This window comes from Hemicordylus capensis, chromosome 3 (assembly GCF_027244095.1).
Source record: "Hemicordylus capensis ecotype Gifberg chromosome 3, rHemCap1.1.pri, whole genome shotgun sequence".
In the NCBI taxonomy this organism is placed as follows: Eukaryota; Metazoa; Chordata; class Lepidosauria; order Squamata; family Cordylidae; genus Hemicordylus; species Hemicordylus capensis.
The window spans coordinates 131544238-131559056 of record NC_069659.1 but is presented as its reverse complement, the minus strand read 5'-3'; the positions used below and the strand labels follow the sequence as shown (position 1 = coordinate 131559056).

General features: G+C 41.7%; 1 protein-coding gene across 6 annotated transcripts in view; it reads left to right on the top strand.

The window, feature by feature from the left end:
• Window positions 1-14819, top strand: part of VWA3B (von Willebrand factor A domain containing 3B) — a 93038-nt gene that overhangs the window by 55921 nt on the left and 22298 nt on the right. For all 6 annotated transcript variants that reach the window (XR_008319173.1, XM_053307844.1, XM_053307847.1 and 3 more), the window contains 5 exons: window positions 915-1099; window positions 4949-5041; window positions 6861-6912; window positions 7007-7163; window positions 9676-9794. Coding sequence is in view for 5 of the 6 variants with exons in the window: in XM_053307844.1 (XP_053163819.1) it covers window positions 915-1099; window positions 4949-5041; window positions 6861-6912; window positions 7007-7163; window positions 9676-9794 (606 nt within the window). In the remaining variant the exon portion in view is untranslated. The remainder of the gene's footprint in view (window positions 1-914; window positions 1100-4948; window positions 5042-6860; window positions 6913-7006; window positions 7164-9675; window positions 9795-14819) is intronic.

Genomic DNA, 14819 nt, shown 5'->3' with positions numbered 1-14819 from the left:
CTACAGTGAATACGGTCTCCATTTGAAGGGGCAGGGGAAATTAGCAAGTCTTCTTCACCTTGGAAAGCCTCTATCTGCCATGACTTTAATCTCAGGGTTAATTCATTCCAGCACCCTGCTAGTGGCATCTGCTTTTCTCCTGCTTTGCTGCTAGTGCCTCTCTACTCCTGGCCCAACTTCCTTTTTCCAAGCACATGCTGCCGATTGTTGTGCCAGCACAGATCTTTGAATGTGGCTTTGGCAGTGATTGGTTCACCAAGTTCAATCAGATGGTCCTTTTGCCACAAGCAGACAGCCACGTGTCTAAAGACTATATATAAATGGCCACCACAAACAGAATGAATATCTCCATCCTCTCTGTGTTGTTTTCTCCATTGAAGAGTGTTCCATTCACAGAACATGCTGTTTTATTCAGCTTATTTTGTGCTTCTGATAGCTTAAAGGCTGAGTCCACATAGTAGATACAAAGCTATAATAAAGTTATTTTCCTTGGACACCAAAGGGAAACATGGTGAGTTTTTATAAGTAGATATCTTTTTGTGTTGCTTGGTTTTCCAGGAGACAGAATCGTTGGTCTTCTTTGTGCATCAAGAACTGGTTCATGTTATCAGTTTCTCTCACTGTGCTCACTCCAATCCCCTCAGTACAAACCTACTGATGTGTTGAACAGGCAGTGCTTCAGACCAGTGTTCCCTGTAAGAGGAATTACCAGATGTTGTTGACTACAATTCCCATAATAATCCCCAACCAAAGGCCATTGCAGCTAGGGATTCTGGGAGTTACAGTCAACAACATCTGGGAATTCCTCTTACAGGGGACACTGCTTCAGACTTCACACTTTTCAGAGTGGCTTCTCCCAAATATGTGTGTGTGTGTGCTTGGCACAGATAGTGACTTGTCTGTTTCTTAAACAGACATCGCAGGCAGCCTTTTACTGCATCCACAGTAAGCCCACGGGTTGAGGGACTGAATCCCCTACCTCCTGATAGGCCATATTGTACTTCTGAAGAGCCTGCATCAGCTTCACCCCAGCTTGGTACAGATGGATGTCAGGCACGCTCTGAGAGTCCAGCCAGAAAGAAGAAAGCATTGCATGCAGGTAAAAGAGATTGCGTGGTAGAAGTTGTCCATCTTTGACCATCGGTGAATATCCACCTCCTCCTATTTCACATGATTTAATACCAGCAGTGTGAGGGTTTGCAGTCTACCTTAGGAAAATAGGGCAAGGATGGAGACTGACATCCAAGGATTTAGATGTCAGGGTTCAGACTGACATCTAAGCGGGACTCTTTTCTGCGTACTTTAAAATGCAAGGACTGGATTGTGATTTATTTTCTGATCTGTCTCAGATTATGGGTTGTTTCCTTAACAAAGTTGATTATGCTTAAGATATCCTTTTTAATAATAAAAATTAAAGTGGTCCACTGTTTGTATTAGAGCTACTTGTGGGTTAATTTAATGCAGAGGAACAGCATGCAATTGCTGTGCCTCTCACCCTGTTCCTCTAATGGCCCCTTTACCACCCCCATACCCTGTCTACTGTGTGAGCCAAAAACAGAGTCTTGATGGCCAGAGCAGAAAGGGAGGGAAGGAGGACTGGTGGAAGCATGGAGTGGGAGACATGGAGGCTGCATTCTGCTTTGTCGCTTTTCTGCATTCTGCTTTTGCTGCTCTTCAAAAAGTGAAAGCAGCAAAAAGTTTCAAAGGAAAGTGAAATTGAGGGGTGGTAACCCTGGCCATCGTAGTTCTAAAAGAAGTAAGTTAACTGCATTGAACATAAGAATGGCCTAGCTGGATCAGGCCCAAGGCCTACCTAGTCCAGAATCCTGTTTTACACAGTGGTCCACCAAATGACTATGGGAAGCCCACAGGCAAGAGGTGAAGGCATGCCCTCTCTCTGCTGTTACTGTCCTGCAACTGGTATTCAAAAGCACCCTGCCATCCAAACTAGTAGCCATTTTAGGCTTGTCCTCCATTTATTTGTCTAAATTCCTTTTCAATCCATCCAAGCTTGGTGGCCACATATTGTAGCAGAGAATTCCATAGATTAATTTTGTGCTGTGTGAATAAAGTAGTTCCTTTTGTCGGCCCTAAATTTCCTAGCAGTCAGTTTCATGGGATGACCTCTGGTTCAAGTGTTGTAAAAGAGGAAGGAAAATTTCTCTGTATCCACTCTCTCTATACCATGCATAATGTTATAGATCTCGATCATGTCTTCCCTTAGTCATCTTTTTTCTAACCTAAAAAGCCCCAGGTATTGTAGCTTTGCTTCATAAAGAAGGTCCTCTGAGCCCCTGGTCATCTTGGTTGCCCTCTTCTGCACCTTTTCCAGTTCTACAGTGTCCCTTCTGAGATATAGTGACTGGAACTGTAAACAGTACTCCAGTGTGGCCACACCATAGATTTGTAAAAGGGCATTATAATACTAGCAGTTTCATTTTCATCCTAATGATTCCTAACATGGAATTTGCCTTTTTCATAGCTGCCACACACTTTGAGTTGACATTTCCAGTAAGCTGTCTGTCACAACCCAAGAATCCCTCTCCTGTTCAGTCACTAACAGCTCAGATCCCATTAGTGTATATGTGAAGTTGGGAATTTTTTGTCCCCTTGTGCATCATTTTACACTTACTTATGCTGAGCTCAATTTGTGATTTTGTTGCCTGCTTACTGAGTTTGGAGAGATCCTTTTGTAGCTCCCTCAATCTGTTTTGGATTTTACGACACTAAATAGTTTGGTGTCATCTGCAAATTTGGCCACTTCGCTGCTTACCCCAATAACTTAAATAAGCACTGGTCCCAGTACAGATACCTGGGGCCCCCCACATCCTTCAATTGTGAAAACTGTCCATTTGTTCTTACCTTCTGTTTCTGTCTTTTAACCAGTCCATTTCAAACCAGTCTTTCAACCTATCTTTCAACCAATCCACACATGAACCTGTCTCCTTATCCCATGACTGCTAAGTTTGCTCAAGAGCCTTTGATAAGGAAATATGTCAAAAGCTTTTTAAAAGTCCAAGAATACTAGGTCAACCGGATCACCTTTATCCACATACTGTGTAGTATGTCTAGCTGGCTTGAAGGGCATTATGGAACCAAATACTCTTAGCAGAGCTAGGGGTCCGAATCTTGGCTACCCAGATGTTGTTGGACTACAGCTCCCACCAGGCACAATGGCCAAAGTCTGTTGTGGCTGAAGATAATGGAAGTTGTAGTCCAGCTACTACATCTGGGGACCCAAGATCAGAATCCCCTGGTGTGGAAGATAAACTTCTCTGATACGACTTTACATGCTCAACCTCATTTACCTCATTTATCCAAAGCATTTCCATCTGGACAAAATCAGACTTTTTCGTAAAATATAGCAATATTATTTCTCAAGAATTACAAGGGAGACACAGAGCATTCTTTTAATTGGGAGTTCTGCATACTTGTTTGGATAGGACCAGAAGTGGGGTGGGGGGGTGGTGGTCTTTAAATCTGAAACTTTCATATTTCTAAAACTTGATTTTAAAAGAGTAGAAACATTCAAAAATTGAGTCTCAGGGGAAAAAACCCTGATTTGGGCTGACATCTCAAGTCCTAGTCTCATTTGAAATCTGACATAGATTTCCATTGAAAGAAATGGAACCCACCCCCTTATTTTTTTAATGCAAAATTCATATTTTGATTTTCAAAACTTGGAGTATAGATATTTGTAAAGTGCAGATTCAAGGCCTGTGAGTGCAATTCCAGATGTGATTACAAGGTAATTTATTATTTAGTTGGGTGAATAGGGGCTCTGATGCATATTTTGTGGAGTACTGCATTTGATATTTACTAGCAACATCATCATCATCATGATTGTTTGTTTGTTTGTTTAATTAACTCCATCTATGTTGCATGGTGCTTTACAAAGAAGACACATCTGTGAGTTCCCTGGGGCTCACAATCTAAAATCAACACAACATGAGATAACAGAGGAAGGAGAGGAAGGTGGAGGGAGGGATAAATTGTGGAAGAATATGGAATATGCTTTATTTGTACAAGCTTAAGCTTAGTTGCAATGGGGTATGAGGATGAAAGAGTTGGGCAGAAGGAATCACAAGAGAGTGGACTGAGAAATGAATTAAAAGAAATAGGGGATGAGTGACAGAGGTGTTCTGGTAGGTAGTTCCAGGAATAAAGGACAGCAAGGGAGAAAGGGCAGAATCATTTGAGGATATATTTAGACAGCTGAGAATGTTGGAACCGGACAAGCAATGGTGACAGGCAGGTGCATGGTGAGACATTGGAACAGAAGGATGGGCAATGGGACCCAAGGCCACGGAGGCTTTTGAAGGTAAGGATGAGAAGTTTGTGCAGGATCTGGGAGCACACAGCAAACCAAGATAGGCACAGAAGGAAGGGCATCACATGTCCGGAGGAATGACAGGTGGATGAGTTTTGCAACAGAATGCTGCATAGAGATAAGGGACCAAAGTGAGGCAATGGGAAGACAACGAGGAGAAGGTTATAGTAGTCATGGCAAGAGGTGACCATGTCATGAGTCAAACTTGAAAAATATGTAGAGTACATAGTGAAACACTGAGAATAAGTAGAATGAGAATGAATAGAAAATGCCTTCCCATCTCTGACAACTTTTTAAAAGTCCCTGAAGACTCATTTTTTCATTCAAGCTTTTTAATTTGACTGTGGTTTTAAATTGTTTTAAGGTTTTTATTTTTGTCTTAATTTGTTTTATGTTGTTGTAAACCACCTAGGCATGGAAGTTGGGGTGGTCTACAGATATGAATGAATGAATAAAATAAGTGCATGAAGGTTGTACCTTTCCCTGTGGAAACCTGTCTAAGGCAATTCCTGCCAAAATGGCTGTAAGCATTAAAAGCAAATTTTCCTTTTGGGAATCTCAAAAGCCTTTTGATTTGCCAGAAAGTGATCCCCACCCTTTGTGTATATCTTTCTACAGAGCAAACAAAGAGTAGTATGCTTAGAACTCTGTGCCATGCAGCAAAGCCTTCTGAACAAAGTCCCAGTAGAAGAGCATCTGCAGAGAGAAAAAGTAAGTGTGTGTGTGTGTGTGTGTGTGTGTATGTGTATGACTATTTCTTCTCTTTCAATAAGTGTAACACTTTCTGTGCTTTCAACCCCCTTACCTCCTCCCAATGTTTAGGTCACTGTTCTCCTTTGGCACACATCACACTCTCTGTAAAAACCCACCAGGCACCACACTGCACCCAATACTCTCAAGGAAACAGAACACTTTTCTCATCATAATGTGGATTCTGCACTCACTTTTGTGCAGCTGTATATTGAGCACAAGATCCATGCTTCATTGTTCAGATTATCATGCAGCTGTGGACTGGGGCAGGTTGAGTTTGTTTAGGTGTGCATCAGAGCAGTGTGATCCATACTGTGCTGTGTGTGCTTGCTCAGCACTTGTCTGGACTGCCAACAAGTTTGGCATCATAGTGGTAGTGCTTTGGGAGTGGCGGGAGTAATGCTTCTGTGGAATTTTCCTGAGTTACACTAATGTCACTTCAGCAGGAATGCCTTGTTACATTTCTGTTCTACTTCCAGCACTGTAGCAATGAAGACGAGGACACAAAAGTGTAGATAGGGACAATGTGAGGTGAGTTGCCTCATGGATGTTGTTGAAATGAGCTATGTTAATCCTTTAAATACTTATTCATAAATATGTTAAATGTACAGTACATCAGATTTAGGTACAGTGCAGGGGTGAACAACTTTGGCCCTCCAGCTGTTGTTTGACTAAAATTCCCATAATCCCTGACTATTGACCACTGTGGCTTGGGATGATGGGTGTTGTAGTCCAACAACCACTAGAGGGCCATAGTTGTGTACCCCTGGTATAGAGTTTAACTGGGGCTGAAGTCTTACAGATGTTTAGCAGGACTTGCTTCTGAGTAAGTATTAAAAAGATCAGTAACAAAGTAATTGAGTGATGGATCAGGAGGTCCCTAGTGCAGATCTCACAAGCTCAGTTGGTAGCCTTAAGCAAACTATAAATTTAGCTTCACACCTCCATCTTCTGCCATCTGCAATATGGGAATAATACTATTGGCCCTGTCATACAGGGTTGTTTTACAGATTACTAAAAATGTATGTCAGTAGCTATAGAACTAATAAATAATATCTTGGATAAATGCTCTTGGAAGTTTTACTGATATGCTAAGTGATAGGTGTGCATACCTGCAACGTGTCCCTATTTTCCCATTTAGGTGAATGGGAAAATAGGGACATGTTGGCAGGTATGGGTGTGCTTGCACGCAGTCAGGAGCAAGGGCTAGAATTGTCCTTTGAGGAGCTGCTGTAGCTCTAGGGCAGGGCTCGTGCTTTGCACACAGAAAGTCCCTGTGATCGCTAGAGAGCCACTGCCCATTTGAATGTAGACAGAACTGAGCTAAATCGACCAAGAATCTGACTCGGTATAAGGCAGCTGTGTATGTTCATTTGTGGGGGAGCTCCCTGATGTCTGTCCTGCTGTTCCTTGTTGCGAGTTACTCCTGGCTGCAGAGAGAAGGCCCACAAAGTGGTATTTTCCTTCCAGACTCTAGCATAGCCCCACCCACTTCAGCAGCCCATTGGTCATTCCTGGTGTGTCCTCACTATAGCTGCTTCTGGAGCAGGTCTGAGCCTTTGCTGACCAATGGCCAGTTTTTCGCCTTTGTTGGTTTGGTGGTCTAAGTATCTGCACTCTAGTTTTCCCAACTATTCCTCAGCCTGTCTGTCTGCCCACTTGCAGCCGTGTCTAGCTTCCCCCCATTCTGCTGAGACTTGTACCTTCAGCTCTTTGTGCTCCTGACTATTCATGCCATAGTGCTAACTGGGCAAAATTACATCTTAATCTTGTTTTTTAGTGCTCCCTACAGAGCAGAAGACCCAGAAAACTGAGAAAAAGATGGATAAAGAGTAAGTAAATATGTGACGAGAGAGGTGTATAGTAAAAAGGTATTACTGTATGCATCTCATTATAGCTGACTGTCTGTCTCTCTCTTTTAAAAAGCCCTTTAGATACTTCTTCAGCTCAGTGGTTAAAGACTCATGGTTTGGTTGCTAGGCGACTCACCATAATGGATGCCTTAGCCCCAACAGCTGTTCCTCGCACAACAAAATACGTTCCAGTTATAGACAAACATGTTGTTTCACGAGTATTTGATGAAGTAAGTCTCTCTATACCATTTCTAGAGAAATTCCAAATTAACAATTGCTTTTGAATGCAAACATCAAATAATTGTATTCTCGACTAGTCCTGGTGAAATGCATAGTGTTTCACATTTGCATTATGCTGCATGTTCTCTGGTTTTTTATTTTTGGGTTGAAAATCTTGCTTTTGGAGTTGAGAAATATTTTCCTTAAACACTCTTTAATAATTAGAATATTCTCCTTTCAGTCATATTTGTTGTCATCATGTTCCCCATCTGTTGCTGCTTTGATTCTTCCGCCCCCACATCCCAGATCAGTCATAGATTGATTCCAGCCAATTAAAGATAATACCATACAGTGGATGGAGTGACATCATGATATGATGTAGCCAATCAGATTTGACTATACAGTGATATCATTGGGGCAAGGGAAGTCAAGTGTGAGAGAGAAATAGAGGGCAATAAAAATGACATATTTGCAGTCATTGCTGAAAAATTACCAAATGCTGGGGCTGCTTTTTGCCTCCTTCAAAAATATTTGTGAAATACAATGAGCTATTTCAGCCTAGCTCTACATTGCATTAAATTTGTGGCAATCGTAGTAACATGATTATTTTCTGAGAAAATTAAGCAGTAATTGCTGCTCACAGACAGGAGTGATGCAGAATTTCCTCCTTTGTGTCATGTTGCACTTTTCCTTTTAACCAGTAGATGGCAGTGTGCAGCCACTGAGTGTTCAAAAATTATTGTGAGTGACAGTCTCTAATACTACATGCAATGTCACTGGCATGCTACAATTTGCACTCAGTTGGAAGAAAGTTCAGGCTCTGCTAGACCACCGAGTTGTAAGGATTGCACATGACCTTAAGTGGTGCAGCGGGGAAATACTTGACTAACAAGCAGAAGGTTGCCGGTTTGAATCCCTTCTGGTACTATATCAGGCAGCAGTGATATAGGACGATGCTGAAAGGCATCATCTCATAGTGGATGGGAGATGACAATGGTAAACTCCTCCTGTATTCTACCAAAGGAAACCACAGGGCTCTGTGGTTGCCAGGAGTCGAAATCCACTTGACGGCACAATTTACCTTTCCCTTACATGACCTCCAGGGTAAATAAATCAACAAGCCAGTATTTTTTACTGAGACCAATGAAATAGTCACGAAGTAGTCAGCAGCAAACATTTGAGTTCTCCAGAACTCCTTTTTCCTTAGGTTAACTGTTCAGCAAAACAGAGGAAGGAAGGAAGAGGGCATGAGGGGAAAGCCCCAAAGTCTGCAGTTTGCAAAGTATTCAGATGGACTGCAGGTAGTTCTATGCAGGGTTGGATTAACCTTTTCAGAGCGCAAGACCATTTCTTTTGGCACCAGGGAATGCTGGGATAAAGAAACAAATATTTATTCCTCCATTGAAAACAATAAAATCTAGCAGATAGTCTAGTCTTCAGCACTAATTGGAACACACAGATCCCTTGCAAAACCTCAGAGGTGCTTTAAACTACAACAACAGACACATTGGCCCCATTTGCATGCAGCAGGAATCAGGAGTTGAAGGAGTCAGAGAGGTTGCCAAACCTGAACAACTGAATGTGTGAAACTCCGCTCCCATACAGAGAGTGACCTGAGGTTTTGCTCTTCAAACTCCAACTTAAACCCTCGGTTTGCAGTGAGTTTTGCTGCTCCTACCCGATATTAACCACTGCCTGCACTATATCCTAATATGGAACTGCAGGCTGGGCTTTCTGAAACTGGAGTTGAGGGAGGAAGTTCCTCCCTCTCTCCAGCTATGATTGGCTGTGCGTTCTGTCCTTATTGCAAGAAGGAATCTCCACAAATATTTATGGATTCACTTATTTACATGTGTTCCCACTTAACTTTATTGTGGTATGATTCCAGCTTCCTAATGTCTATGCATTGACATTGTATGTATGCACCCATGAGCAACAGTTCTGGAAGAATGTCATCTTGGAGGCACCATTACTCTTCCTTCCATTGTTGGCACCATCGAGTGACAGATTTAAGGGTGCACGCCTTTTAAAAGTGTCATTCACATTTCTGAAATGTCACAGGAAGAAAGACTCAATGTAATAAATAATACATTACAGAAGTGTGCCCACAGTAATTGTGGATCCTAGATACATTTGGCAACATAATAAAAAACTGTAGTTGCTTTGGTTCCTGTCATATTTGAGCAGGGTGCTAGGGGGTATAATTCACACTGGAACCCTCATTCAGTCTGATTAATCTCAAGACTTTCCATGTGTGCTTTAGAATTTGAATAGTGCAATGATTGTCTTTTCTAGTTTTGTTGTTGTTGTTAGAATAAGTATGCACAGTGCAAATGAATCATCAAGAGATAAGCATAACAAAACTTCTTACCATTTATTACATTTCAGCACTTAGGGCTAATGCTGTATATTATAACGAGCTATATAATCACAAATCTCATTTGCTAAATGTAAGAAAGTACTCATAACCTAACGAATGAATGTTGTAGCGTTTTCAAACTTTGATCCTTTATAATGCTGCAGGTCTTACCCTTTGCCCATGTGAGCAGTGATAAGAAATTTGTCACGCTGATTAATCCTCAGGCAGTGAATCTTGATGCATACAAGGAAAAAGTGAAGGAAGCAATAAAAGCATATGAAAGGCAAGTTGAATCAGTAGGAATTCTCCATGTAGAACTTGGATTCATGCTGGGTATGCTATCTAACCACATGAATGCTGTTTTTCCAGTAATCTGTTTTGTCAAAGTGGGGCTAGCTTTAACTTTTCTAGCATCTGAGCTGAAAGGATATTGCCCCAATCTTGCACAAGTGGGAAGAGAAAGATTGGCTCAATTTAGAATCCATATTGCACATATATTCTAGAGTGATCAATATAGGACAGTGACTTTTTAGAGGTGCCACTATTGCATTGACATTGTATGTGTGCATCCATGAGCAACAGTTCTGGAAGAATGTCATCTTGGAAGCATCATTACTCTTCCTTCCATTGTTGGCACCATCGAGTGACAGATTTAAGGGTGCACTCCTTTTAAGAAGTGGCAGTCAAACTTAGAATTTGAAACACTGCCCCAGAATACATGCATGCAGTTTACATGAGCTATATCTAAAGTAGTACCATTGCTGCTGATATTTGTGGGAAAGTTTGTGGTTGGATCTAAAGGAGACCCTTATGTACGTGGAACAGATCTGCTTATGGGAAAGGTGCTTCCCACTTGAATGGTAGAATGTTGTGTAAGAGAATTGCCACTAAATCCAAAGATGCTCTTCCACTTTCTTAATCATTTGGGCAACCTCTTGCACAAGCAGAATCATGAGAACTGCTATAGTGCAACCAGCCCCAATCTGGCTGATTCAAATTCGAATCTGGTTGATTCAAATCTAAATTTAATTACTCTTTTAGGGGTGATTCAATTCAAATTCGAACGGTTTAAATTGGCCAGATTTGAGTCAAATTGATTTGAATTCAAATCGATTTGCACATCCATTCATGGGGTCTAATTCTGTGTGCCCACAGGGGTTCAAAACTCATGCAATCGATCAGGATCCTAGCCATTTACTTTGACCAATATGCAGACTAACAAAATGTAAGTGCTGCTAATGCTGTCCTGGTGCTACAGAGGAGGAGTGGTGTTTTTTTTTGTTTTTGTTTTTTAACATTCTCCTCTTCCCTTTGAAGCCTTCTGTGACTCCCGAAATTATTCTCTGAGAATTGTGTAACCCTTGAGGACATATTCTTGTGCAGACACAGTCTACTACAGAGGGAAGGGGAGACTGATGAAAATCACACCTCTCCTGTAGTGCCAGCGCAGCTTTGCTGCACTAGCACTTTGTTAGTCTGGATGTTGGCCTTTGTATTCAGTGTATTTTACAAGAACAAACTCTTGTGTTGCAAAGTGTGACTTTCCTTTGTTAAAAAAAAAATCAAAATTGGGTAACAATTGGTGGTGAAAGTGGTCTTGTGATACAGCATATAGCTTTGGGCCTCTTGCAGGCCATTTAAGAGTTCATGGCCATACCATGTAACTTTGGTTAACTGTTTGCAAATAATATCCTTTCTATCCCACATCTCCCCCTCAGAGTGGTTAATGGTGACCGTCTGCTCCTGGTGCACACCTATTTAGTTCTAACTGTGTGTCCGATGCTTTATAGATCATAGAAATGGCATAGATCTTGCCCTGAATCTGCTGTTCAAGGAAATTCAGTTGTTGGCTTCGGGAACAGGCCCTTCCCAGCGGTAGTGCCCTGTCTGTCAAACTCCCTGACTAGGTTGGCTCCTTCTTTTTCCAGGCTTTATAGCAGGGGTTTCCAATCTGGGGTATGCCGATGTCATTGAACTACAACTCCCATCATTGCCAGCCACAATGGCCAACTGATTTTACTTGTGTTTTTGTCCGCTCTTCTGCTGCTTTGTGATCCTTGATGAAAAAAAAGGGGATACACATCTATGTATAAATAAATGTATCCATATATAAAATGATGGGAGAGGGACAGCTAGTAATCTACCAAAAATGGCAAGGATGGATTTGGGCAGAGTCAGGCAGGAGGTGGCAGAGCTGCAGATGCAAACAAAATTGGACTTAGGGCAGAAATGGAAGTATCCTAAGTCTTGGATAAAGCACTTACTTATGGAATGTTCTATGTATGTGCATCCCATTAAATGTACTTATCGATGGGTTGGCCCATTCCTGTGTAGCATTAGCACACCTGATATCAGTGGCCTGGATGGGCATGCTGCCGCAGGGACCCACCCACACAATGTGTGCATTTACATGTGGTGACATATGTGTGGAACATTTACAGAAATAAGTACTTGATCCATGGTAGGGGTGTGCATGGAACCGGCTGGCCTGGTTCAGTTTGAGTCCAGACTGGACCCAAACTGGACTGGGCCAGTTCAGTCTGGTACCCGCTCAAACCACCACCCCAGTTTTTTCCAGTCCGGGGGGTTCATGGACCTTTTACTAAAAAAAGAATTACATTTAAAAAACAACAACAACTTACTCCTTACAGGGGGCTTCTCTGAGGCGGTGGCAGGGTGTGTGTCTGTGGAGGTTTCCCCTTCCCCACCAGCCTTCTCTCAAAAATGGCCCCATTCGGGCATTCTTTGGCCCATTGGGGCCTTTCCCGTGGTACAGTGGCCATTTTGGAGGCTGCTGCACCTGTGCCAAAAACACGAGCTGACGAATGCCTGAATGGTGCCATATCTGAGGCAAGGAAGGCTGGCGGGGAGAGGGGGAAGTTTAAAAAATATTCAAAAAATGTTTTTAGTAAAAGGTCCGTGAACCCCCTGAACAGGTCAGCGGGGGGCGGTCCGGGTTTGAGCTGAACCGGGGGTGGTTTGGCTCAACACCGAGCCTTTGAACTGAACCAGTTTGACTTCGAACTGGTTCATTTCCAAAGCTGCTCGCACATCCCTAATCCATGGTCCATGTCATGTATAGTTTCATCCCCAAGGTGTGTCTAGAAAGCCTTTGCTGGAGAATTGGGTCTTGAAGAGCAAGTTGGAAGATAAGAGGTTAAAGCTGCATGCCAGAAGAGTATGTCTAACTTGTCCTTTTAATTTCAATGGGACTTCCTTGAGTGAATTGAGTAAGGCTGTCAGTCAGTGTCTCCAAGCTTTGATCTCATTTTTGGAATAGGCCAGTCAATCAAATCAGTGAACTATTGGTCAGATTATGGACTGATAAAAACCAGAATATTATTTATTTATTTATTTATTTACACAGTCAGACAGGTGTTATTGACTGGTTTGTTTTATCCAGACATTGAGTCCTTCTGAAGGACCTGGGATGGCTGAATTTTATTGTCAATGTTGTTGCTGCTGTTATAGATATCATCGCAGAATACAGGCTGTTCCCAGTAAAGCTGCTTTTTGTAATTGGCTGATGGTGATTTCTGTGGCCCCTATGGTGTTGAGGTGCTCTTCAAGGTCTTTTGGAATGGCACCCAGGGCGCCAATTACCACTGGGTTTATTTTGGTCTTTTTCTGCCACAGTCTTTCAATTTCAATTTGTAGATCTTTGTATTTTGTGATTTTTTCTATTTCTGGTATTGAGGTGCTCTTCAAGTCAGTCTGTGCGATCTTTTTACAACAGCTGATTAGGTGGTCCACTGTTTCATCTGCTTCTTTACAAAGGCGACACTTGCTGTTTGTTGTTGATTTTTCTACTTTTGCTCTTATTGCATTTGTTCTTAGTGCTTGTTCTTGTGCAGCCAGTATTAAACCCTCTGTTTCTTTCTTCAAGTTGCCATTCTTAAGCCATTGCCAGATCTTGGTGATGTTTGATTTTCCAGTTATATTGTGCAAATATTGACCATGCAGTGGCTTATTTTTCCATTTTTCTGCTTGGTTCTTGACTTGTTCTTTCTTGTAGGCCTGCTTTGTTTCATTGGTGTTGAATAGTTTCTCATTCTTGACCATTTTAAGTGCATCTCCTTCATTGTCCTTTATATATTCTTCAAGGCCTCTTTTCTCCTCCTCTACTGTTTGATGGACTTGCAGCATTCCTCTTCCACCTGAGCTGCGAGGGAGGTATAGCCTATCTACATCACTGTGGGGGTGCAGAGCATGATTAATGGTCATTATTTTCCTGGTCTTACTATTATTATTATTATTATCTATTTATTTATTTTTACATTTATATCCTGCTCTTCCTCCAAGGAGCCCAGAGCAGTGTACTACTTACTTGAGTTTCTCCTCACAACAACCCTGTGAAGTAGGCTAGGCTGAGAGAGAAGTGACTGGCCCAGAGTCACCCAGCAAGTGTCATGGCTGAATGGGGATTTGTACTTGGGTCTCTCCGGTCCTAGTCCAGCACTTTAACCACGACACCACACTGGCTTTCCATACTGGCTAACCACGCTGGCTCTCCGTGAATATGATATAGACACAGAATTGTGGTGACTGGTGTATGCAAGACCAGGCCATAAGTACAATATGCAAGATAAGTTTAGCTACTTATATATATAAATGTTTAGCTATGCATAGCTTTAATGTTAGAGTATGGATATAATGTATGCTTTTGCCTCCTTGTAGTTCTTCCCTGGCTTTTGAAGAGAGAAATCCTTTTAACATTCCACTGCAAAATTCTAACTCTGCTATAAAAATCATTAGGGATGTCTTTATCAACTTCAAGAGATCCAGTAGCCATCCTTCAGAATTGGCCAGTGTTTACCATAGGACAGTTTTATAGTTTGCAGCTCTGCAGCCCCACGATAACATTACATGTTTTGACATGGTTGCTCTTTTCCCCATGAAACTATTTCAAGCTAAAATATCCAGAAGCCAAGTTTTAATAAGGAGTAGTTTATAAATGACCAAGCAATAACTCTAAATTTATCTGTGCAACATCTGCTCAAACATCTATTATGCCACACTATATTTCTGGGAGTTGAATTTGCAAGGGTTACAGCATGGCTTTCTGAATGATGACTGATTAAATATATATTTGATACCTGCTAAATTGCACAATCTGTCCTTGCACGCAGGAAATTTAGCAAAAAAGGATGCATGATGGTAACTTCTCTTTAGATTAATAATCTAAATGATACCAGCACAATCTAAATGCTATTAGCAATCTAAATGAAGCAAAAGGTGCTGATATCAATCATATTTTTGTTTCCTAAAAGGAGAGTATTTCCCACTTTGCAGTGAACAAGAACAAAAC